Here is a 23,491-nt window from a genome sequence, read left to right as displayed (position 1 = left end):
GGCGATAGTCCCCACCCACGGATAATGTGTTCTCCAAGGCTCGTCCTGGGAGGAACTTTCAGGGTGGCCTGAGTCCTGGGCTTCCCGGGACAGGCGCTGCTTTAAACTCCCGATTGGAGGGACACCGCTGTTTGGCTTTAACTGGGCAGCCAGAGGCTCCCCGCGTCCCTGGGATCTGGACAGCGCAGGGGCGAGGCGGAGTGATGCCCAGGGAGAAGAGGAGGGAGAAGGGTGTGCGCTTTCTGTGATTCAGGCTCGTCTCCGAGCGCCCCGCCAGCAACCAGACGGGGAGACAGACTCTGCACCGGGCGGGGAGCCGTGGGCTGGCGGGGAGCCAGGAGGCCGTCCCCCAGGACGTCCCCTTCTGCAACTCCCCCGCTCCCGGCTGCGGGACAGACCACGTCTTTGGGCGCTTCGCGTCCGCTCCGAGCCGCGGGTAGTGGAAGCTGGCCGAGGCGGGGCACAGGCGGGGCCTAGGGGCGCAATCAGGCCCCGCCCCGGCCCCGCCCCCACAGGGGATGAACTTGGAGCCCAGTTCTGCCTAGGCCTTACTCTAAGACCGAAAGGCTCGCTGACCATGGCCATGATCTTGGGTTACTGGGATATCCGCGGGGTGAGCGAGGGGGCCGCCAGGCTGGGTGGGAAGGAGACGCACGGGGGCAGGAAATGCTGCGCGGTAGACACCAATACTACCAGAATGTTCCTGCTCAGGGCTGGGTGCAGTTCAAACCTTTCCAGCAGTCTGTCCTTCTCAGGTGGGCATGTTTCTGAGTGTGTGGGGGGGGGGGGGAGCGGGGGTTGCGGAGGATTGCGAGTGGGTGCCAATGCATGTGTCTGGGGGTCTGTGAGGTTACCTGCTGCAGAGAAAGGCACCAACTCAGGACTTCCATTTCTGACCTCCGCCTTTGGCATCTCTCCCAGCTGGCTCACGCCATCCGCCTGCTCCTGGAGTACACAGACTCACACTATGAGGAAAAGAAGTTCGCGATGGGGGACGGTAGGGGCATCCCGGTCACTTTCCGACTTTTGCCCTATTCCTGCTGATCTGGTACCGAGCTACCCTTGCCCTGGCCACGTGCTGCTCCCTCTGCCGCCCTCCACCAGCTGGAGCAGGGCCTGCCCCTCCCTAACTCCTTCCAGGTGCAGCTGGCCTTACCAGGCAGGACATGAGGGGGGTTGCTGGACCCCCTGTTTCAGTAATTGGGATGGGTTCCCCTTAGGGCTTGGGTAAACGTTTTGTAAGCTTACTCATGCAGGTTCCAGAGTCTTACAAGCGTTCTTTGCCCCCAAACCTGGAATGTGAGACTTAGTGTTCCAGATGCCAGATCCACCTTTTGGGAAGCTTTGCCACTGATCCATGGTGGGTTCCCCACCCTGCCCCCGCCCCAGGCCCAATGAAAGTGGGCTCTAAGGAGGTGTGTTTCACTCCATCTTCTCCACCACAGCTCCCAACTATGACAGAAGCCAGTGGCTAAATGAAAAATTCAAGCTGGACCTGGACTTCCCCAATGTAGGTGCAAGGGGTGGGGGTGATGTGGGGCAAGTGAGAGTGGTGGGTACTCCACCTGCTTTCCCAGCTCAGAGGTTACAGGATTTGCTGCCTTCTGCTCAGCCTCTCAGCTTCCTAGTTCTTGTCACTGCCTGTCCTCCATGCTCTATGTTCCAGCTCATTCATCCATTTTACAGTGGATTGCTTTAGTGCCGACCATGAGCCAGGCACTGGGAGTGCCCTTCTTCAAGGGCGAGGGTGCTGGGGGAGGCCTGTGGCCTACCCACCTGCCCCTGTTGCCCTTACAGCTGCCCTACTTAATTGATGGGGCTCACAAGATCACCCAGAGCAACGCCATCCTTCGCTACATTGCTCGCAAACACAACCTATGTGAGTGGGGCTGGGGGCGGGATGCACGGGAACAGTGGCGTGCCCCCTGCGCTTGCCTGGGGTGGGATGCTGAGGGTGAGTCTCTGCTGTGTGGGCTGTAGGCGGGGAAACAGAAGAGGAGAAGTGTCGCATGGACATTTTGGAGAATGAAGTTATGGACACCCGCCTGTACTTTGCCAGGATGTGCTACAACCCTGACTTTGTGAGTCACCTCCCTGGGGCTGGGATGGACAGGGTTTGACGGCGGACTGGACTCTTGTGTGCCATCTACATGGGGTCTTGTTTGTCATTTGAACCCCAAGGAGCAACTGATTCTCCAAGCCACTCCCTATACTTTCACCAGCGTGGCCATTATAATTCAATGCATCAGATGAACACTCTGACTCAGTTCCTTCTAACCTTAGGGTAGAGTCCAGTCCCCAGGGTGGAAATTCAGTTCCCGGACAGTATGCTTACCTTGTTTGCTCAGCACAGTCGTCCTGACACCCCAAGGCCTGAGCACTCTGTCCAGCAGGCAGCACAGGGACAGACACGGGGCTTTGTACCTCCTTCTCCTTCCGCTCTGTCTCTCAAATTCTACATCTTTCCAGGAAAGCTCAAGTGATGCTCCTATCTGTCCCCCACCAGGTAGAACTTAGGACTTCTTTCCCCAGGCTGTTTCCATTGTGTGCTTCTTTGCTTCTGTCTGCCATCTGCGTCCAGAGCTCTGCTGGGTTCTCACAGCCCTCCTGGGTCTGAGCTCTGGGAGGGGGCTTGGAGATGAGTGATGACAGATTCAGGGACAGCGAGGTGGTGTTCTCTGCCTTCCCACAGCCTCTCACAGATGGGAGGTGGGACCCAGTAGGAGTCTGCTGAACACAGCTTGGATAAATCATCGCCTGGGCAATGACCCCCCCCCTCCAGTGGGGGGACGTGGCTGCTCGCCCCTTGGCAGCTGGGGGTCATGCACTGCCCAGAGGAGACCTGCCTCTCTGCCCAGGGAGTCTGAGCCTGAGGCTGGTTATGGCTGTTCTGTGCCTCAGGAGAAACTGAAGCCTGGGTACCTGGAGGGACTCCCTGACAAGATGAAGCTCTACTCACAGTTTCTGGGGAAGAGGCCTTGGTTTGCAGGGGAGAAGGTAAGGGGAAGGCTTTGGGGGGTGGGAAACTGTCATTTTCCCCAGGTTCAGAGTTACCTGCTCACTCCTCCTTTGCCTTTCTTTAGCTCACCTACGTGGATTTCCTGGCTTATGACATTCTTGATATACTGCGTATATTCGAGCCCAAGTGCCTGGATGCATTCCCAAACCTGAAGGAGTTCATGGCCCGCTTTGAGGTGATTTCCTTATCCTCCTTACTATTTATATCTCTTTTGTCCTCCCTCCTTTTGCTGGATGCTTTCCTAGTCCTGTATGTAGAATGAAGAATAAGTAGCATTTATTGAGGTTTTGCTATATCACGATTTGTGCTCAGGATCTTACATATTTGTGTCAAATCAAATCTTGACAACATTCCTACATGGTAGAAGAATTGTCGGCTTATTTTTACTGGTAAGGAAACTGAGTCTGAAGGGATAAGTCATTCGCTGAAGTTCACAGAGCCAGTACTGTCTGTGCTGGGATCTGACTTAGCCTCTGGCTTCTGTAGGCAGCAGGCCATGGTTCTCTCTTTCCTGGGCCAGAAGGAAGCTCAGTTGCCTTACTTGTCTGGGTCGAGCAGCTCAGGACCCCGTGGATGCGGCCGCAGTTCAGGAGCGTGCGTGGCGCTGGCATTAGGAGAGCCGAGCCATGGTAGCGATGAGACTACGTAAGAAGGGCAGAGACGGCATTTCCTGGGGATACTCAGGCAGCTTTGCAGCAATCCGATCCCCGCCTGGGCCTGCCCTGAGATCCCCAGGAATGTCCTGGGTCCTGGGCTGTGAGTGCATGGGTGAGGGCGCCTGTGGAAGGAGTCTGTCCTGGGTGTCCTGTGGTGGGCACCTTCCTTACCTCCCTGTCTCCCTGCCCTTCTTCTTTCCCATTACCCGAGATTCTGCGTCAGAGTTGGGGCAGTCCATTTATTTTCAGTCCTCTTGGCTGATCGGATCTTCTCCCGGGTGTGAGGCACTGTGTCAGGCACAGTGGGGATGCCAGGGTGACCCGGCCCTGGAGCCACTGTCCTGGGGCTCAGAGCGCTTGGACAACTAGAGGAACACCCCACCGTGTGGTGTGTTTGGGGCCAGGTGGGTGCGGGAGGAGCACAGCCTAGACCTCCCCTGATGTCACTGGTCACCCTCAGTCCCTCGCTGGAGGCCAGCGGACTGTGCTTTGTGAGCGGTGTGGGGCTTTGAGGCATTTGTCCAGCAGGATTTTCAAGCTGCAGTCTGTTTCTCTTTCCCATTCTGCATCAAGAGATGTGCTTTTTGAGCTGGTTCTCGTCAGCCCTGGTTGTGGGTCTGGGTGACTGGCCTTGGGGTTTATGCCAGAGCTCCGGGGACTGGCTGGCAGGAGGGACAGAGGATGGCTGTGGACTGCGGTGTGTGGCCCACTGGGTATAGACAGTCCCAGGAACTTGGAGCCCTTTAGAACTCACTGGGCCCTCTGGGTCTTGGGAAGATGGTACTCAGACACCCCTGAGTGGCCTAGGCCCTCTTGGCTACAGCAGGCCTGGGGAGGAGGTAGTGGGTGCCCATGACACGGGGGACAGGTACCAGGCCAAGCAGTTGGACTTTAGCCCATGACATTGGGCTCATGTACTGGGCCAAGCAGTTGGACCTTTAGTAATTAGAGTCTGGCCTGGCCTGGCCTTCGTGCTCCCAGCCTCTCTCACTTCATGCAGCTTTTGCTGAGTCACTGGGTGAGGTCTGGCCTGTCCTGCAAGCTGCATGGCCACAATCTGAGCCTCCCTGTTCTGCTGGGGTTCCCTATGTGGCAAACTCTGAGAAGCCAGGATGCTCCCTCTGCCAAAGGGGGATGTTTGTAAGATAGGGAGGGACAGGGCCTCCTGGAGCGGGGGGAGGAGGGAGGCCAGCCGGAAGAGCACAGCCCTGGCAAGAGAATGAGTTGCCCTCCAGCCCTTCCCACCTGCTAGCCCTGGGAGCCCGAGGTGGCCGCTGAAGCCCTTTGGGTGTCTGGTTCCCTTCTGCTGGGTGGTGAGAGGAAGACCCGTCTTGTAGGGTGGTTGGTGGGGTTTCTACACCCGTATCATCGTCTCTGGGGGATCTAAAGCACCTGTACGGGTAGTCTCCATATCTTAGTCAGATGTCCCATTAGTTGCAGGAAGCTGGAGGAGGTGACTTTCCAGAGCAGGGACCGCAGGGAGACTGTGCTGTGTCTCAACACCGGCCTCACCAGGCAGCGACCCGAACTTGCTGCACCTCAGTGGGGCTGCATGAATCCCACTGAGGCAGCAAACCCTGACGCTGGACTTTCTCTTTCCCCGCTCAGGGCCTGAAGAAGATCTCTGCGTACATGAAGTCCAGCCGCTTCCTCCCAGCGCCTCTGTTTCTAAAGACTGCCGTGTGGGCCAATAAGTAGGGCCTCCGTGGGTGGGGGTGCCGGGGAGGAGCCAGAGTTGTGCTTGCTGTGTCCCCCCAACAGCGGTCTTGCTTCTTTGTCCTTTGTTATATTCCTTTGTCCCCACGAAATACCTATGGGCGCCCTTTTCTCCCTCCCAACCCTGTCTTCATCCAGGCCCTTTGTCGTCAGCTCTCTACTTCAGCAAATTTCCTCCCCCACCAGCGTTATCCGTCCTGCACTAAAGCCAACCAGACCATTCTTCCCTGGGTGGTTGCTCCACCTGCGGGAGCTGGACTGGACTCCTGGCCTGGGGAGCCCTGCCGTGAGCTCCCCCGGGCTGCCCCGAAGCCCCGTAAGACCTGGAGTGCAGGCCCGGCTCCCCCAGGGTGGTCCCTGCCCAGCCCTGCCTGATCCCCAGTGAAGCCTTACTCACCCTGACCTGGCTTGTGTTCTTCCCTTCTGGCCTTTGGATTCAGGATTGAGCGTATCTGGGGACATGGAAGTTCCCTTTTCTGGTGTCCGTTGAACCAGCCCGGTGGATCGGGTTGTGTGTGTGATGCCAAGAAAGGGGACGTGTAGGATTATAAGGATTCTTGCTTATTTCTATCTACTTCATAGACTTCCGTGCCTCAGCATGGGGTCTCTACAGAAAGAGGGGGGCCCTTCTGTGCCTAGGTCCCTCCTTAACGCAGCATTCCTGGAGTGCCTCCTGGAAGCTCACAGTAAGTACTGTGTCATGGTCCGGGGGCTCTCAGGGCTTGGGCAGTCCACTGATAGTGGTCACCCTTCCCTGGGTGCTCTCCCTGCTTTGGAAACCCTTCCTCCGTGCCCTTACAACTGTGCATGGTGAAAGGAAATGTAATCACTTATGTTGAGGGGTTTTCAGAAGCAGCCAGGAGGCTATTAAGGAGATGGACCTTATGCACATCCTCATTAATGAAACCATGAACTTTGAACTGGGCCACATTGCAAATATTCCAAGGACTCTGCCCAAATACCTGCATCTTTCTTTGGAAATTCGTATAGGTAACATTTCAAGGGAGACACCCTGTTGGTTTTGACTGGATATTCATATAAACTTTTTAAAGAGATGAGTGGTAGAGCTAATCCTTATCTGTAAGTTTTGAATTTATATTGTTTCTTCCCAGGTATAAAACCATTTTTTCCCTACAAATAGTTTTGGTTTTGTTTTTTTGCGTTGGGGGGAGCGTAAAGGAAAGCAGAATGTTTTATCATGATTTTTGCTTTAGCAACTTTGGGACAAATTAAAAGTCCTAAACTCTGGTGCCGGGGGCGGGGCGGGGGGGAGAAAAAAAAGGAGACCTTGCTCAGTAATGGCCTTAGCAAACCAATTATATTCAGCCGAGATTAGTTTTCTGCCACCAACGCCAATTACAATTCTTTGTAAACAACAAATACAAATGTCTTCTTCTTCTTTTTTTTTAAGGATTTTATTTAGAGAGAGAGAGAGAGCACAAGCAGGAGGAGCGGCAGGCAGAGGCAGAAGAAGTAGACTCTCCGCTGAGCAGGGAGCCAGATGTGGGGCTCCATCCTAGGATCCTGGGATCATGACTTGAGCCAAAGGCAGCCGCTTAACCGACAATGTCTTATTTTTGAAAGATTTATTTATTTATTTAAAAAAGAGAGAGGGAGAGAGAGAGTGCGTGTGTGTGAACACGCATGCAAGTGGGCGGAGGGGCCCAGGGGGAGGGAGAGGGGAAGCAGACTCCCCACTGAGCATGGTAGCTGTGACCACACGGGGCTCAGTCTCACCACTATGAGATCATGACCTGAGCTGAAACCAAGAGCCGGATGCTTAACTGACTGAGCCACCCAAGCACCCCCATACAAATATCTTTTAAAACCTCTGGCTTTTGTTCCCTAGGGGAACACAGTTTGCGTTGCTACCCACATCTGTGCTCCCTGAATTAAATTCTGAGACCCCAAATACATGCTTTTGTCTTATTTCAGCTCTGCCTCGTGGTCAACTTACATATCACAATAGAACAAGAAGGGATAAGAATAAAAAGGAAAGAAGTAATAGAAATTAGGAGTGACGTTAAGTTAAAAGATAAGCAGAGAAAACAAAACTATTAGATCAGAGTAAAATAGATCCAGATCTAGAACAGGGGTTGGCCAATGTTTTCTGTAAAGGGCTAGATTGTACAGGTTTTTGGCTTTGTGGGCCATGTGGTCTCCGTCATAGTTACCTCTACTAAGTCTGTTAGTTTGCAAGCTCCTCTGGAACTTCCCAGGTGTAATTTGAGAACTTTCTTGTACTAGGAGGGCAGGCAAGGACAGAAGAGGCAGGTCATTCCAGTTTGGTAGGTGGCAGGTTTACTAAGCATGGGAACTTATCATGTGAAGAGGAGATCTCCACGCCCACCTGCCAAATCTTTAAACAGTTGATATAGAGGCCTTAACTGGGTTCAGTCGTGTGTACCATCCAGATGGTCTCAACATCACATCACTATCTGAAGACTATGTTCTTGGGGCTGCTTCTGGGAGCAGGGAAGGCAATGGAATGCAACTTCCAGGGATAGGGAATGAGAGGTTTCTGATTGCTGGGGACCCAGCTCATGGGCCAACCAGCAGTCATATCCTCTGGATGATCGCCCCCAACCTAGGGTGAAGGCAGCCATGGATAACACAGACATGAATGGGTGGTGCTGTAATCTAACAAAAATTCAAAAACAGGTGGCTGTATTTTCTGAACTTCTCTATAAATACAGCTGGCCGTAGTTCCCCGACTCCTGATCCAGAAGCTCAAATTAAAAGGGCATAGCTATATGAAAGCTTAAATGTTAAATTTGAAATAAAAAAGGTGATTATCCAGGTACTTGGCTGGCTCAGTCGGTAGAGAATGTGACTCTTGATCTCAGGGTCATGAGTCTGAGCCCCACGTTGGGGGTAGAGTTTACTTAAAAAGAAAGAAAGAAGAGAAAAAGAAAAGAAGGGAGGGAAGGAGAAAGGAAGAAAAAGGTGATAATCGAAGAAAAGAACAAAATAACTCAGTCCTTTAAAAAGAGGGAAGATGTAATAACAAAGATAGTTGCAAATGAAGGCAATTCTCTAAACATGGTCAAAATCATAAAAGGTAAAATAGTACATTTTTAAAGTCTGCGGGTAGAAGTAGTAGAATGTATATACTTCAAACTGAGGTCCCCAAAAAAGATTATTTTATTGTAGCTGGGATCTAGCAGAGGCCTCAAGACTCGGGATTCTTTGGCACCTGATGATGGTGCTCATCCTCCATTGAGTGTATACCTCCCCCTTCTAGAATGGGAAAACAAGACACACTCTGAGCACATAGCTGCCTGCATGGATGTCTCGGCATGGATCTGTAATCACATGCTGTTAATTACAAGTTCCCTGCCTGGTATTTCTCCATTATCATTGTGTTAGCAGAGAAAGATAACTTGGTCTCTCTTGGTAGAGACCCCAAGCAAGCAGCTTCCAGAATGTGGAAATTTATTCTCATTTCACATTTCATGGGGAATGGTCCAGGCTGTTCAGGCTCCATGAAATTATCCAGGGACTCAGGCATCTTCCATTGTGTGGCCTTGCTATCCCCGAGGGTACGTCGTCTCCTCCCTTGAAGCTGTATCATGAACATGGAAGGAAAACAGAGAAGACCCAAAGAAGCAACTTCCCATTATGCAAGTGAGACAGAAATTGCATGCATTACAACCACACACGTTCCACGCACGAGGTTCAGTTGCGTGGCTTTGCCTAGTCACGAGGGTAGACCCCAATTTTGACAAAAGAATGGATTTTGGTGGCCAACTATAGTCACTCCCACACCCAGAAAAGCGAGGATAAAAATTAAAGTCAAATCCAGGAGAAACCTTGGGTTTCAGCCAGTGGTTTAAAACAAATAGGATAGAGTCTAAGGTATGAAACACAAGATCTTTATTTTTGATAAACCTAAGGGGAGTGCCATATCACTTAGGGTTCGTTGTTGCTGAAACAGGATTTTTTATTCTTATGTTAATCCCCATACATTACATCATTAGTTTTAGATGTAGTGTTCCACGATTCATTGTTTGTGCACAACACCCAGTGCTCCATGCAGAATGTGCCCTCCTCAATACCCACCACCAGGCTAACCCATCCTCCCACCCCCCTCCCCTCTAGAACCCTCAGTTTGTTTTTCAGAGTGAAACAGGAAAATAATTTATTAGAGGTATCAGGTTGCTCACTGAATCCCTGAGAGGGACCCTCGTGAGTTGGCCTTGGAAGCTGGGTAGCTGGGAAATGTGCCTAACCACATGTGAGATTGTTCTAGAGAAAGCCTCACAGTCATTGCTGGGTGCAGACACTGGAGCTCTTACCCCTGACATGTGGCACCAGATACCAATGTCTCACCACGGCTGCCTCCCAAACCCTGACTCCTCCACTCCTATCCTTGCCGGAAAATAAATTCTCAGGGCCTGCTTCTTTAGAACTGAAATCCTGCACCACTGTGCACAATTAACAGAACCTGGGTCACAGGCCTGTGCCTCAGCCACAAGAGGGGACTGGAAAAGCAATTGGATTAATTAGGATTAAGTTCTGCTGTATATTACTAAATAATAACAGTGGCTTAAATGGTTTATTTCTCATGCAAAAAAAGGTCTGGAGGTAGCCAGGTAAACGCTGGTAACGTTGGTTTCTTGGTTTCGTTGTAGACTTAATGACCTAGCTTAACTTTATGCTCCATTCTTTATGTCATCTCATGGCCCCAAATGGCTGCTAGATCCCCACCACATCTGCATTCCAAACAGCAGGGGGAAGAAAGAGGAATGGCGGTTGCTCTTTTCCTCTTGAGGAAACTTTCTGGAATTTAAGTGTAACACTTCCATTTATACCTCATTGGCCAGAATTTAATCAGGTTGGAAATGACATCTTTTGCCTGAGAAGTAATGTGCCGGCAGAAATGGAGGGTCGTGACAGCAGAAGCTGTGGAGATGGATCTCAAGAGTCAACTGGCAGTTTTCTACTGTGGGGAGATGAGACTGAAAACGTGAGAAATTCCCCACCTGTAGGAAGGACGTTTCACAGATGCAGAAGACAGGGACTGCCTGGGTGGCTCAGTTGGTTAAGCGTCTGCCTTTGGCTCAGGTCATGGTCCCAGGGTTGTGGGATCGAGTCCTTCGTCGGGCTCCCTGCTCAGTGGGAAGCCTGCTTCTCCCTCTCCCTCCGCTACTCCCCCTGCTTGTGCTTTCTCTCTCACTGTCAAATAAATAAAGAAAGATCTTTTTAAAAAAACAAAAATCAAAAACAAAGATGCAGAAGACAGATGCCTAAGATAAACATTTTCTTTTCCATATGTGCATTTCCAAACATTAGCCACCACCATAAAATCCTCTTGCCTAATATAATGCAACCATCCGTTATACAAACAAAAACACAGTCACCCTCTTTTACCCAAAACAGGAACAACTCAAAGTGTCATCAACTACTGCATCCTGTTCCAAGTCGGAGATCACTGAGAAACGTTCAGATTGATATTTTGAAAATGACTGTCTAAAGTGTAATGTCAATGACCCCCAATTTGCCCTATATAAAATAGTAAGGGAATGGGAGGTAGAAAAGAGGGAAAATTAGGTGAGCGCAATAATGTAGTAGAAAACAGCCTGCACTCAGATTTGCAGGTAAGCTGTTTTGCATTTATTTGTATCTATTTACATCTTGCATTTATTTAATACTTATAAGATGGTCTTCTTTGTTGAGATGATTCCAAAGAGATGTTGCATAATAAGGCTTTTATACTTGGATATCAACAACCTAAAGGCACTCGCTGGACTGGCTTTTTTTTTTTCTTTTTTAAGATTTTATTTATGGGGTGCCTGGGTGGCTCAGTGGGTTGGGCATCTGCCTTCAGCTCGGGTCATGATTTCGGGGTCCTGGGATCGAGTCCCGCACCGATCGGGGTCTCTGCTCAGTGGGGAGCCTGCTTCTCCCTCTCCCTCTGTGCTCTCTCTCTCGCTCTCTCTCAAGTAAATGAATAAAATCTTTAAAAAAAAGAAAAAAAAGATTTTATTTATTTATTTGTCAAAGAGAGAGAGAGAGAGAACAAGGGAGAACGGCAGGCAGAGGGAGAAGCTGGCTCCACGCTGAGGAGGGTGCCCGATGTGGGGCTCCATCCCAGGACCCTGGGATCATGACCTGAGCCAAAGGCAGACACTTAACTGACTGAGCCACCCAGGCATCCCTGGATTGGCTTTTTTTTGGTCTCCATCCCTCTGATGACCACACTTTCAGGTTCAACTGTCATCCCACTTTGTTAGCCTACATTTTCCTAACTCATGTGACATGATGAATGAAACCTTTATTGAAGACAGATACAGAGACCAGCCAGTTGCTACATCATGACTCAAGACCTGGGAAGCAGAGAATAAGAGGGGCCAATCCTTATGGATTCCAGAACAACTCTTCTTCCTGTAATGCTAATTGCCATATTCCTAGTTAGCCACATCTGGCTTTTCCCAGCAGACTCTACCTTGTGAGGTGGCCCCAACAATCTCCCAATAAAGCACAGTTCCATCCAAAAGGTCCAGTGCCCACGCACCCTGTGTTTCCCACATTCTTCTTGTTCTCTTCCCATTTGAAACATAATTTTGGAAGGAAACAGCTTCAGGAAGGAAACAGAAAACAGAGCTTCGGTCACAGTTTAAAAAAAATCTATTAATGCAATTTGGAAACATTATACCATGGAAGATAAAATACAGACCTATTCAAATGGTGCTTCAGACTTCTAACACAACACGAACATTATCCTGTTTGCTTTAATCCCCTCCCTCCGCACCACTGAAAACACTCCCTACTAATGACCTTCGGTTGGCCCTCTGTCTCCATGTGGGCCACATAGCAGCACTGATTCACTTGAAATTCAAATATACACATACCCATTTAATCTTTTCTTCTGGATTAAAACTCACATGAGTCACCTGTAATTATTTCCATTGAAAATGCCAAAAGAACACTGACACCCTATCCCTGTTGGCTTTCAGAAATGTTCCATTCCAGGGGCGCCTGGGTGGCTCAGCCGTTAAGCGTCTGCCTTCGGCTCAGGTCATGGTCCCAGGGTCCTGGAATCGAGCCCCGCATCGGGCTCCCTGCTCAGCGGGGAGTCTGCTTCTCTCCCTCCCTCTGCTTCTCCTCCTGCTCATGCTCTCTCTCTCTATCTCTGTGTCTCGAATGAATAAAAAAAAAAAAAAACTTAAAAAAAAAAAAAAAAAAAAAAGAAATGTTCCATTCCAGGGACGCCTGGGTGGCTCGGTGAGCGTCTGCCATCAGCTCAGGTCATGATCCTGGGGTCCTGGGATCGAGCCCCACATTAAGCCCTGCAGCGGGGAGCCTGCTTCTCCTTCTGCCCCCTGCTCTCGCGTGCTCTCTCTCTCAAATAAAAATCTTAAAAAAAAAAAAAAAAAAAAAAAAAAAGAAATGTTCCATTCCAATTTAGCCTAAGCAAGGAACAAGCTGGACTCCGAAATCATAAAACCTACTCTCCATGCTGGGAGCTCTTTGCTGATCCTTGGGACCTCCCTGAACCTGAACTTTTTTTTTTTTTTTTTTAAGATTTTATTTATTTATTTGAGAGAGAGAATGAGAGAGAGAGAGAGAGAGCATGAGAGGGGGGAGGGTCAGAGGGAGAAGCAGGCTCCCCACTGAGCAGGGAGCCTGATGCGGGACTCCATCCTGGGACTCCAGGATCATGACCTGAGCCGAAGGCAGTCGCTTAACCAACTGAGCCACCCAGGTGCCCTGAACCTGAACTTTTGTCCTGACTTTAAGCACTTCTACCTGGACAATCTCTACCTGTTTCAAGAACAGGACATTCCAGGACATCTGGGTGGCTCAGTTGGTTAAGCATCTGCCTTCGGCTCAGGTCATGATCCCAGAGTCCTGGGATCAAGTCCCACATGGGGCTTCCTACTCAGCGGGAAGCCTGCTTCTCCGTCTGCCTGTTGTCCCCCCTGCTTGTGCTCTCTCTCTCTGACAAATAAATAAAATCTTAAACAAAACAGGACATTCCATTTTTCCAGAACAGAGGAGAATGTAAAAAAGTTTTTTGAGGGCGCCTGGGTGGCTCAGTTGGTTAAGCGACTGCCTTCGGCTCAGGTCATGATCCTGGAGTCCCGGGATCGAGTCCCGCATCGGGCTCCCTGATCGGCAGGGAGTCTGCTTCTCCCTCTGACCCTCCCCCCTCTCATGTGCTCTCTCTCATTCTCTCTGTCTCAAATAAATAAATAAAATCTTTAAAGAAAAAAAAAGTTTTTTGAGAGCATTAAGCACTTATTTGAAGCAAACTCCTTTTCTCCTTCCAATTCTCGTTAGAACATGCTGGAATCAATGCACTGTGAGTGCCTGCTTTGTGCTGGGCTCTATGTAAGCACTAAATACAGAAATTTACTTAAGACACAGCCCCTGCTCTCAGGCAACTTAGAGTTTAGTGGCAGAGGCAGACATTTAAACAAGCAATTAGAGTTCGGTGTGGTAAATTGATGGAAGAAAATATCAAATCCTAAGGGAAGAGAGATTTAAAATAAGTGCATTTAAATTTGCCTGGGGGAGGTGGACAAATGTCAGTCCTAAACCAAATCTCAGTGTTGTTTTTTTTTAAGATTTTTTTTTTTAAAGATTTTATTTATTTATTCATTAGAGACAGAGAGAGAGAGAGAGAGAGAGAGAGAGGCAGAGGGAGAAGCAGGCTCCCAAGGAGCAGGAAGCCCGATGCGGGACTCGATCCCAGGACCCTGAGATCATGACCTGAGCCGAAGGCAGATGCTTAACCATCTGAGCCACCCAGGTGCCCCTTTTTTTAAGATTTTTAAAAATTTATTTATTTGAGACAGAGAGAGAGCACAAGCAGGGGAACGGGCAGAGGGAGAAGCAGGCTCCCCGCTGAGCAGTGAGCCCGATGTGGGACTCGATCCCAGGACCCTGGGATCATGACCTGAGCCGAAGGCAGCCGCTTAACCGACTGAGCCACCCAGGTGCCCTATCAGTGGCTTAATATACATTTATTTCTTACTCATGCTTCATGTCGGATGTGGTCAACAGGGGCCCTGCTTTTTGTCGTCTGTCGGACTGGTGGAGATTTCAGCTTGACACCTGCTCACAGAGATCCCAGAGGTAGGGAGCGGATACGGCAACTCACGCTCTCGCTCTTAAAGCTTCTGCCTGGAAAATGTGTGTAATCTCTCCTCGGATTTAATTGACCAAAGCAAGTCACAGGGCTACACTTAAGTGCAAGAGGATAGCGAAGCTTTCCCAAAGGAAAACGGTCACAAATCCTTGGCGACCATTGCTAACCATTTCCATGGGGGTTACCAGTTGTGGCTTCTAGAGGCAGTGACTTCTAAGCTTACCGTAGGAGACGAAGGGGCATTAGGCAGGCAGGGCTAAAGCAAAAGCATTCCAGGCGGAGGGAAGAGCAAGTACAAAAGCATGGAGATAAAAGAGAACATGGTCCTTTTGGATAATTCATATTTATAAATGTATTTAACACTGGTCTGTTCTGAGTGCTCTAGAACTATCAGCTTCGTTCTCCTAACAACCCAGTGAGGGAGGGTTCATTTATGGGAGAAGGCACTGAAGGAGGCACAGGAGGCCGGAGTTTACTGGGGCAGAGCCAGCACCTCTACACTGGAAGCCTCCAGACTCCAGAGGCTTGCTTCTCCCTAGGGAATTCAGCAAGGCTGGCACCCAGTGCTCCAGGGCAGGACAAGCACAAGCCCAGAGAAGTAGCTGGGAAGGAAACAGAGGTCAGATTATGAAGGATAACTAAAGCAGGGGAGCAACATGAGCACTTTGCACATCAGAGAAATCACCGGCTAATGGTCCATTCCTTCTCCCTGCCCTACCATCCATCTGAACTCCCTAAATCCCTTTTGTTGGTGTGGCTCATCAATCCACCTAGTCCTGCAGATGAAGGATGAGGAAGGTGCAACTTCTGTGCAAAGTGCAGATATTCTCACAGGCCCTCGAGCTGGCTGATTCATCCATACACATCAGTCCCCTGGGCCACTCATCCAATCGGTGAAATAACTCTACAACTCATTTTTCTTGAATCGCATAAACTATTTCTTTCCGAACTGGGAGTGTCTTAACACTCCCTTCAACAATGAATACAAATGAATTTCCCTAATACTTTTTGAAGAACTGCTCTCCCACATTTAAAGCACCAATCACAAGTTTGGTTTTTGCTTGAAAGCTCTTATGGATGTGCCTTGTCCAACCCCATCGCTGGTAGACTAATTTCTCAAGGTTTGCGTGGTGTCTGTGTCTCTGGGATGAGAGGGCATGCACTTCCCTTCCTTGCTTGGAGGCCCCCATTGTGACAGCAGTCTCTTCCTGGCCTGGGTGAGAGTCAGTGTCGGGGTGGGCTGGGGCCTGAGGGAACCACAGCTCCTGTAGAATGGATCTGTTCCTCTCAGTGGCCTGCCCAGCTTCCTGGGCCAGTAAGGTCACTGGTTTTGTATAACTGTTCATTGGATTTTCACTGACAAACATAATAACTAGAAAAGGTTGGAACATGGGATTTACCCATTATCGACCTGGAGTTCACGTGAAATCCATTTCCCCGGCAGATTTATGCTTTTTAAACCTCTCCCTTCTAACTGCCTTGTCACTGTCTTCTGTCACCTGTCTTTCCCGGGGGTCTTCGACTGTGAGGCCAATTTCCTGTTTTCTTGCCTTCTTCCCTGTGGTGAACAGATGATCCCCCATAATCCCACCCTCTGGTACTCACGCCCTTGTGAGAAATCCTCTCCTCTTGAGTGTGGGTGGGACTGGTGATTTGCTTCTAATAGAGGACCCCAAAGGTGATGGGACATTGTTTCCATGATTACATTACATAGGGCTGTAGTAGCCGTCTTCACAGGAGACTTGCCCCTTTACCGGTGTTGATGAAGCAAGAAGCCCCCTTTCCAAGGAACCGAGGGTGGCCCCCAGCTGACAGCCAGCAACAACCTAAAGCCCTCTCTCTGTCCAACAGGTCATAAGGAACTAAATTCTATCAGCAATCTCGTGTCTCAGAAGAAGATCCTTCTCCAGTTGAGCCTTGAGATGAGGTCATAGCCCTGGCTGATGCACAGAATGTGGCTTTCAGATGAGCCCCTGAAGCAGAGGACCCTGTAGATTTGCCCCGACTCCTAACCCACAGAAATCATGAGTTAGTGTGTGTGGTTTTAAGCGCTCAGTTGGTGGTAATATTGTTACATAGCAATAAATCATTCATTCCCTTTCTGACTTCTGGTCACATCCTTTATCTAGTGACAGAGGTATTCTCAACTCCTCTGGCCTTCCCTAAATCCACAAAGCCTTCCCTTCCCTTAGGGCCCATTTCACCCACTCACACTATGGAAATTCATGTCACTAGTTCATGGGTCGCAGAGAAACTCCAGTTTTGTACCTCTCCTGGCCAATGGCTCCCCGTACCCAAGATATGGCCCTAGATACCTGACTACTGCCCCCAGGGGTGCCAACAGGAGGCAGCTGAACGACCTGCTTAATACCTTGTGTCTAATACCTCCTGAGGCCGCCTTCCTGACATCATCACCTGGCCATTCGGGCCCTCTGTCTTTCCCTCCCGAGAGAGAGATCTTTGCCTCCTGGTCCACTGGGGACAGCAATCTGGCCTTCAGATCACTGTCTAAGGCTGGGAACTACTCAAAGACTTTGCAAATGGAGCATGGTGCCAAATAAGTCTCCAGACGAGTTCGCCTCCCCTTAGTTTCTCTTACACAGTAATATATGGATATACTCCCCTCGTTAAAAGAAAAAATAGACATCCAGATGGCCAACAGACACATGAAAAGATGCTTGACATCACTCATCATCAGGGAGATGCCTCACACCTGTCAGAATGGCTAGACTCAAGAAGACAAGAAATAACAAGTGTTGTCGAGGATGAGGAGAAAAGGGGATCTTTGTGCACCCTTGGTGGGAATGCAGACTGATGTAGCCGCTGTGGGAAACAGTATGGAGTTTCCTCAAAAAGTTAAAAATAGAACTGTCATATGGTCCAATAATTTCACTATTGGGTATTTACCAGAAGAAAACAAAAACAATAATTCAAAAAGATACATGCACCCCTATGTTTCTAGCAGCATTATTTACAATAAAATGTGGAAGCAACCCAAATGTCCATCAATAGATGAATGGATAAGGAAGATGTGGTGTGTATATACAGTGGAATATTACCCATATAAAAGAATGAGATCTTGCCATTTGTGACAACATGGGCGGGCCTAGAGGGTATTATGCTAAGTGAAATAAGTCGGAGAAAGATTTTACAGACATGTGGAACCTAAGAGCCAAAACAAATGAAGAAATGAAACAAACAACACCTAAACAGACTTAAATACAGAGAACAAACTGGTGGTTGCCAGAGGCAAGGTGGGTGGGGGGATGGGTGAAATAGATAAATGCAATTAAGATGTACAAACTTCCCATTATAAAATAAATAAAGCACAGAGATTAAAAGTACAGCATAGGGAATATAGTCATACATTGTATGGTGACAGACAGTGACTACACTTATCGTGGTGAGCACTGAGTAGTGTGCAAAGTTGCTGAATCACTATGTTGTCCACCTGAAACTAATAGAACATTGTATGTTAATTGTACATCAATAAAAAAATATATGTATAACACAGTAAAACAAGCAAAACATGAAATTCACCCTTTCAAAACGTACATTTCAGTACAAATGGTCCTCAGTGCATAATGGTTCTACAAAGAAAAAGAAGGAGAAATCCTTAGCCCTCTCTCTAAGATCCCCTTTAACTTCCATCCTGGAGCCTGGGGCTCTCTCCCATTTGCCTGAAGTAAGCATTGTTCAGTGTGTCCTTCCGGATATTTTCCTTTTCTTCCTACATTTTTCTTTTTCTTTCTTTCTCTCTTTCTTTCTTTCTTTCTTTCTCTTTCTTTCTTTCTTTCTTTCTTTCTTTCTTTCTTTCTTCTTTCTTTCTTTCTTTCTTTTTCTTTTTCTTTCTTTTTCTTTCTTCCTTCCTTCCTTTCTTTCTTCTTTCTTTCTTCCTCTCTCTCTCTTTCTGATTTATTTATTTTAGAGAGAGAGAGCATGAGCGGGAGGGGCAGAGGGAGAGAGAATCTCAAGCAGACTCCATGCTGAGGGTGGGGCCCAATACGGAGCTTGATCTCATGACCCCGAGATCACAACTTGAGCTGAAACCAAGAGTTGGATGCTTAACCGACAGCATCACCCAGGTGCCCCCTTCCAGATCTTTTTCTATGCATTCACAAACATGCTTACCTCATGGTTTCCTTCTATAAAATGTACATGCTTATCTGCAATCTAATTTAAAAAATTCAGCAATGTGTCTTGGGGTCTTTCCACGTTAGTTCACACAGTTCAATCTCATTCTTCAGTTGCCTTATGGTATTCCACAGCACTGATGGGCATGAACAGGATTTTCACCTGTTCTCACAAACAATACCACGATCTTAGTATATAGCTTAGGTACATGGGTGAATTTTTTATCAGGATGGAAATTGTTGGGTTACAGGACATGATTTGATTTTTAGAAGATATCGGCAAACTGTCCTCCAATGTAACTATACCGATTTACAAGCTCACTGGCAGGAAATGCCAGCGCTTCACAAACTTCTTAGGTTTTGTTCATTTGATAGATGGAAAATGGTCTCCCACTGTTATAATCTGCAGTTCTTGGATTATAAACATCTGGTTTTTTTTTTTTTTGGCTATCACTATTTCTATTTCCGTAAATCATGTGTTCATAGATTTGTCCATTTTAAAAAAGAGTCTTAATGATTTATAGGAGTTCTTTATATAGTCTTTATACTGATACTTTGTTTTTGTCTTTGTTTTGTCCTTTTGTTTTTGTCTCATTTGTGATCTTGTCATTTAATTTTGCTTATTTGTGCCTTGTCATAGAAAATTCTTAAATCTGATACTGTTCAATTTGCAGGTCTTTCCTTCTACGGCTTTTTGTTTATATGTCCTATTTAGACAAACCTACCCTAAGATCACAAATATTCTTACATTTTCATGAAAACTTCTACAGCTCTGGTTTATTTTTTATTTATTTATTTTTTATTTTATTTTTAAAGATTTTATTTATTTATTTGAGAGAGAAAGAATGAGAGAGAGCATATGAGAGTGGGGAGGGTCAGAGGGAGAAGCAGACTCCCTGCCGAGCAGGGAGCCCGATGCGGGACTCGATCCAGGGACTCCAGGATCATGACCTGAGCCGAAGGCAATCGCTTAACCAACTGAGCCACCCAGGCGCCCTCTACAGCTCTGTTTAATGTTGGGCCTGAATTGAAGATGAGTTAGTTTTAGTGAATGGTGTGAGGGAGGGCTCTATTATTATATTACTATTAAAGATTTTATTATTTATTTTAGCGAGCGAGAGAGCATGAGCGAGCGTGCCCCAACGTGAGGCTCAATTCCATGACCCTGAGATCATGACCTGAATCGAAACCAAGAGTAGGGACGCTTAACCGACTGAACCACCCAGGCGCCCCGCTATTATTTTTAATTGGTAAGTAATTGCCCCAATCCTATTTATTGGTTAGCTCACCAGTTTGAGATTCCATCTTTATCATGCTACATTCCCACGTATAAGGGTCTGTTTCTGAACTCCAGTTCCGCAAAATCCACAGTCCCATACAGTTTTGCTTGGTATTTACACTACATCTTTAAAGGGCTCCAGTCCCATTTAACAGACCTGTTCACTACAACTGTCCGATCTCACCTTTGTTTCTAGTGCTCGCTCTCAGGGCTTGGGCAAGCACCTCTAGCTTTGAACACAGTTGGGGGTGTAAGGGGCTTGTCAGTGTTGCAGGGATTGGATTCACGTCTTGGAAATTTTCCACATATCCTTACTCTCCTCTGGCCTTTACGCCCAAGAGAAATCCAGCTAGACACCAGTAGCCTAAATGCTATTTATTGAAAAGAGCAGAGAAGAGAGAGTACATGCCCCCTAGGGACAGGATGGATAAAACAAGCAGTGCAAGTCCACCTCCTGCTCAGCATATTCTCTTGTTGCCCCACTGGGCCATCTTGTTGTTGACGGGCATCTTCAGGAAGCGGTCAGACTGCATGTAGTTAGCTATCTTCTCCAAAGCCTGAAGGGAGAGCACACCACACCTGATAAAGACTCTAACCCAGTCCAACAGACCCATCCCGAGCCAGGGACATTCACACACTGCTGTCTCGACACCAGCCCTCCCTCCCCCGGCCACCATTTCATGTAGACAGTGCCTTCAGGGTGTAGAAGCCAGAACCTTCCCAAGACTTGAAGGTTTAGAAGTGTCCAGCCATGGATCCGTTTACACAAATGCTAGTGTTGAGAAAGAATCTACCACAATGGGGTCCCCGGGGACCAGGGGAGCCTGTGTTTCTGTAAGGGAAAGGGGCAGGGAGCATCACCTCAAAACGGCACATGAAAGCCTTCAGATTTGGAAATTCATCCAGGCACTTGGGTTCAAACATACGGTTCTGATCTAAGACATCATAGGTGAGGAAATCCACAAAGGTGAGCTAGGGGAACAAGATGGTCAGGTCTGCAGAGTTCAGTAATACTGGGAGATAGAAAGGCATCTTCCCTCTTTCCTTTCTTCCTACCTTTTCTCCTGCAAACCATGAGAATTTCCCCAGGAACAAGGAGAACTGTTTCAGTTGTCCAGGTAGCTGTTCCAAGTACTGAGGCTTCAGTTTGTCCTGGGAGAGAGGGAAAAAGAGAGCGAGAGTGAGAGAATAGCTGTCGCCATCTTCAGGGCATGGGCCAGGGAGGGACACTTAGCGGCCCCCTTCTCCGTGTGCCTCCTTCTTACTGCCTTCAGTAGGGGTGGCAGGACAGAAAGTAGGAGGGGCCAACACCAGAGTTATAGGACAAATGGACCCCTCCCCCCCAATTTCTGAGAGACTGGGTTAGTGGGAAAGCAGAAGTGGCAGAATGGAGCCGAATGAACCCCTGGGTTTCCAAGCGCTCCTTTTCCTTGATGCCTGCCTGCTAAGGAGACTCACAAGGTCAGGGCTATAGCACAGTCGTATCAGCTGCAGGCGGAAATCCATTATTTGGTTCTCCATGATGTCCACTCGAATCTTTTCTTCTTCAGTCTCACCACCTATAGGCCAAAGGACGAGAAATCACCCTTAGAATTACCCACCTCCCGGAGAACCGTCAGCCTGGTGTCCCTCACTGGCCCTACGCCACTCACACATATTGTGCTTGCGAGCGATGTAGCGCAAGATAGCATTGCTCTGGGTGATCTTGTTCTTACCATCCATGAGGTAGGGCAGCTGGAAGGGAAAGGACATGTCAGATGAACAACCAACTCTCTCTTGCCTCCCTGCCTCTCTCTCCTGGGGCATTTGAGACTTGCAGGGAAGTGAACAGTAGAGAGAAGATGCTGTGTTAGGAGGAAGAAGAAAATAAGTAGAAAGTAGCAGTTGGGTCCCCACCTGGTTCTAGACCAGGGTTCTTTATCTCTCTCTGTGTGTATGTGTATGGGCATGCTATGGACCCTTCGTCAGAATAAGATTTTTAAATGTATAAAGCAAATTACATATATTTTCACAATTTATAAAACATTCAAGAAACAAAATTATCAGAGTAATATGTGCCTATTAATGTATTAAATAACAAGCAAGGGTAACAACTATCATAATTTCAAAGTATGATGCATGTAACTAATATTTATGTACTGCCACACATGTAATATAATATGAAAATACCCAATTCTACTAGTGACAAGGTCACAGCCATGGCTAATAACCAATGTCACTTATTACCTATATTCACAATAGAAGGAATTGTTAACTTTTCGTTCGTGGTTAGTGGAAATGAAAATCACTTTTTTTTCTCAAGTTGAGGCACCCTTGAATTCTATTTATTTTATCCACGTTAAGAGCCCACATTCTAGGTCCCCCTAGACCAGAGAGGAAAGAAGCAAGGAAATATTTGACGGCCTTCCCTTCTGCCCCCTCTTCTCCTAAAGCCACATACGTTAGGAAAGTCCAGGTCGAGCTTGAATTTCACATCCAGCCACTGGCTTCTATCATAGTCGGGAGCTGTAAGAGAATGAAGTGGGACCCAACCTCCTTAACATCCTGCCTGAGGAGCGTGGAAAGATCTAAAGAAATAACCTGATCCTAATACCTCACATTCCGAGGCCCCCAAAGTTAACCATTTACTCTCCGGGCCTGTTTAGTGAGTAAACCTTTCAGACACGGTTGGACGGCGGCAGAGGGAGGATCCCCAGCTCGATAAAGGACGCATCCATGTCTCTCCACACGGGACACAGCAGGGGGGGTCCCGGATGATTGGGGCAGATGTCCCACCCGACTTAGGCGTGATGCCACTCTCTGGGCACAAGACGACAGGGACAGTTGGAGGGCCGGGGGGCTTATAGCGCGGGACACCGGATGCACGGGTACGGGACGCATTACCTTCCCCGCACGTGTACTGTTTCTCCTCATAGGATGTATCGGTGAACTCCAGGAGCATGCGGATGGCGTGCGCCAGCTGGGGGAGAGAAACCCGCCGTCAGCGCCTGCGCGGCGCCCACCGGCCCCCAACCCCCGCCCGCCAACGTCTCCCTGCCGGGGGCTGCACAAACCGTGCATCTGCCCAGGCGGTCGTTAAGCGGCCCCCCGCCCCCACCGAGATCGGCCCCGGCGGTTTGCTGCCCTCATCCTTCTCTGAGGCCCGGTGACCCCAGACGCCAGGCGGGGTCGGTCTCCGCGGTCGGGGAGCTCGGCTGGGCGGGGCACTCGGCCGTCGAGACGGCACTCACCCCGCGAATATCCCAGTAACCTAGAACCATGGTCGACTTGGACAACGACATGCTGATGTTGTTTCCGTGCCTTCCAGGACTGGGAGTAGAGCGCGAACGGGCGGGACTTTATACCCGACTCCAGTGGGCGGGGCCAACGCGTGCGCTCTGACTCCGCCCCCACCCATCCCCGCCCCTCCGTCCGCGAGTCCGCCAAGACTGGCTCTGGGCAACCTCTGCAGCCTCCGGGGTTGGAGGCTGGGCAGCGGTGGAGGCCGCTGGGTTTGGGGCTTTGCGCTGCCCGGTGGTGGAGCTGCGCTCGGGTGGTTAATAGTGCCAGTCAGGGCAGGAGGAGCACCAACAACCCAGGCCGTGAGGGCCC

The 23,491-nt window shown here is 48.8% G+C and overlaps 2 protein-coding genes and 1 long non-coding RNA gene across 4 annotated transcripts; 1 reads left to right on the top strand and 2 right to left on the bottom strand.

Moving 5' to 3' along the window:
* The first annotated feature begins 495 nt into the window (after positions 1-495).
* On the top strand, positions 496-7,303 carry LOC123859287 (glutathione S-transferase Mu 1-like). Of its 2 annotated transcripts, XM_045897020.3 has the most exons (8): positions 496-613; positions 922-997; positions 1,446-1,510; positions 1,798-1,879; positions 1,981-2,081; positions 2,902-2,997; positions 3,084-3,194; positions 5,284-7,303. In XM_045897020.3, the coding sequence occupies exons 1-8, from the start codon at positions 578-580 to the stop codon at positions 5,371-5,373; spliced, it is 657 nt and encodes a 218-aa protein (XP_045752976.1). In that variant the 5' UTR covers positions 496-577; the 3' UTR covers positions 5,374-7,303. The 2 variants fall into 2 exon arrangements, with proteins under 2 accessions (XP_045752976.1, XP_064444772.1); XM_064588702.1 differs by lacking the exons at positions 496-613; positions 1,446-1,510 and adding an exon at positions 624-755.
* Positions 7,304-7,444: 141 nt separating this feature from the next.
* Positions 7,445-12,891, bottom strand: LOC135364138 (uncharacterized). Its single transcript, XR_010410793.1, has 3 exons — positions 11,840-12,891; positions 10,377-10,569; positions 7,445-8,956 (listed from the first exon to the last, which is right to left on the bottom strand). It is a non-coding gene; the product is annotated as an uncharacterized LOC135364138 (long non-coding RNA).
* Positions 12,892-20,260: 7,369 nt separating this feature from the next.
* On the bottom strand, positions 20,261-23,288 carry LOC123858282 (glutathione S-transferase Mu 3). Its single transcript, XM_045895376.2, has 8 exons — positions 23,131-23,288; positions 22,784-22,859; positions 22,341-22,405; positions 21,553-21,634; positions 21,359-21,459; positions 20,957-21,052; positions 20,762-20,872; positions 20,261-20,457 (listed from the first exon to the last, which is right to left on the bottom strand). Exons 1-8 carry the CDS (start codon positions 23,179-23,181, stop codon positions 20,359-20,361), a joined length of 681 nt encoding a protein of 226 aa, XP_045751332.1. The 5' UTR covers positions 23,182-23,288; the 3' UTR covers positions 20,261-20,358.
* Positions 23,289-23,491: the final 203 nt, after the last annotated feature.

Source organism: Mirounga angustirostris, unplaced genomic scaffold (genome assembly GCF_029215605.1).
Source record: "Mirounga angustirostris isolate CCGP_5_RB_7025 unplaced genomic scaffold, mMirAng1.0.hap1 SCAF_4, whole genome shotgun sequence".
Taxonomy (NCBI): domain Eukaryota; kingdom Metazoa; phylum Chordata; class Mammalia; order Carnivora; family Phocidae; genus Mirounga; species Mirounga angustirostris.
The sequence above is the reverse complement of the archived record's forward strand: the minus strand, read 5'-3'. Positions and strand labels throughout refer to the sequence as shown.

Excerpts from the sequence above, each read along its gene's own strand:
- LOC123859287 (XM_045897020.3), top strand. The coding sequence starts at position 578 with ATGGCCATGATCTTGGGTTACTGGGATATCCGCGGG. Across the intron at positions 2,082-2,901 it reads TGTGCTACAACCCTGACTTT|GAGAAACTGAAGCCTGGGTA; the intron begins GTGAGTCACCTC and ends TCTGTGCCTCAG. Across the intron at positions 3,195-5,283 it reads AGTTCATGGCCCGCTTTGAG|GGCCTGAAGAAGATCTCTGC; the intron begins GTGATTTCCTTA and ends TTCCCCGCTCAG.
- LOC123858282 (XM_045895376.2), bottom strand. The coding sequence starts at position 23,181 with ATGTCGTTGTCCAAGTCGACCATGGTTCTAGGTTACTGGGATATTCGC. Across the intron at positions 21,460-21,552 it reads CGCTCGCAAGCACAATATGT|GTGGTGAGACTGAAGAAGAA; the intron begins GTGAGTGGCGTA and ends TTTGGCCTATAG. Across the intron at positions 21,053-21,358 it reads TGTGCTATAGCCCTGACCTT|GACAAACTGAAGCCTCAGTA; the intron begins GTGAGTCTCCTT and ends CCTCTCTCCCAG.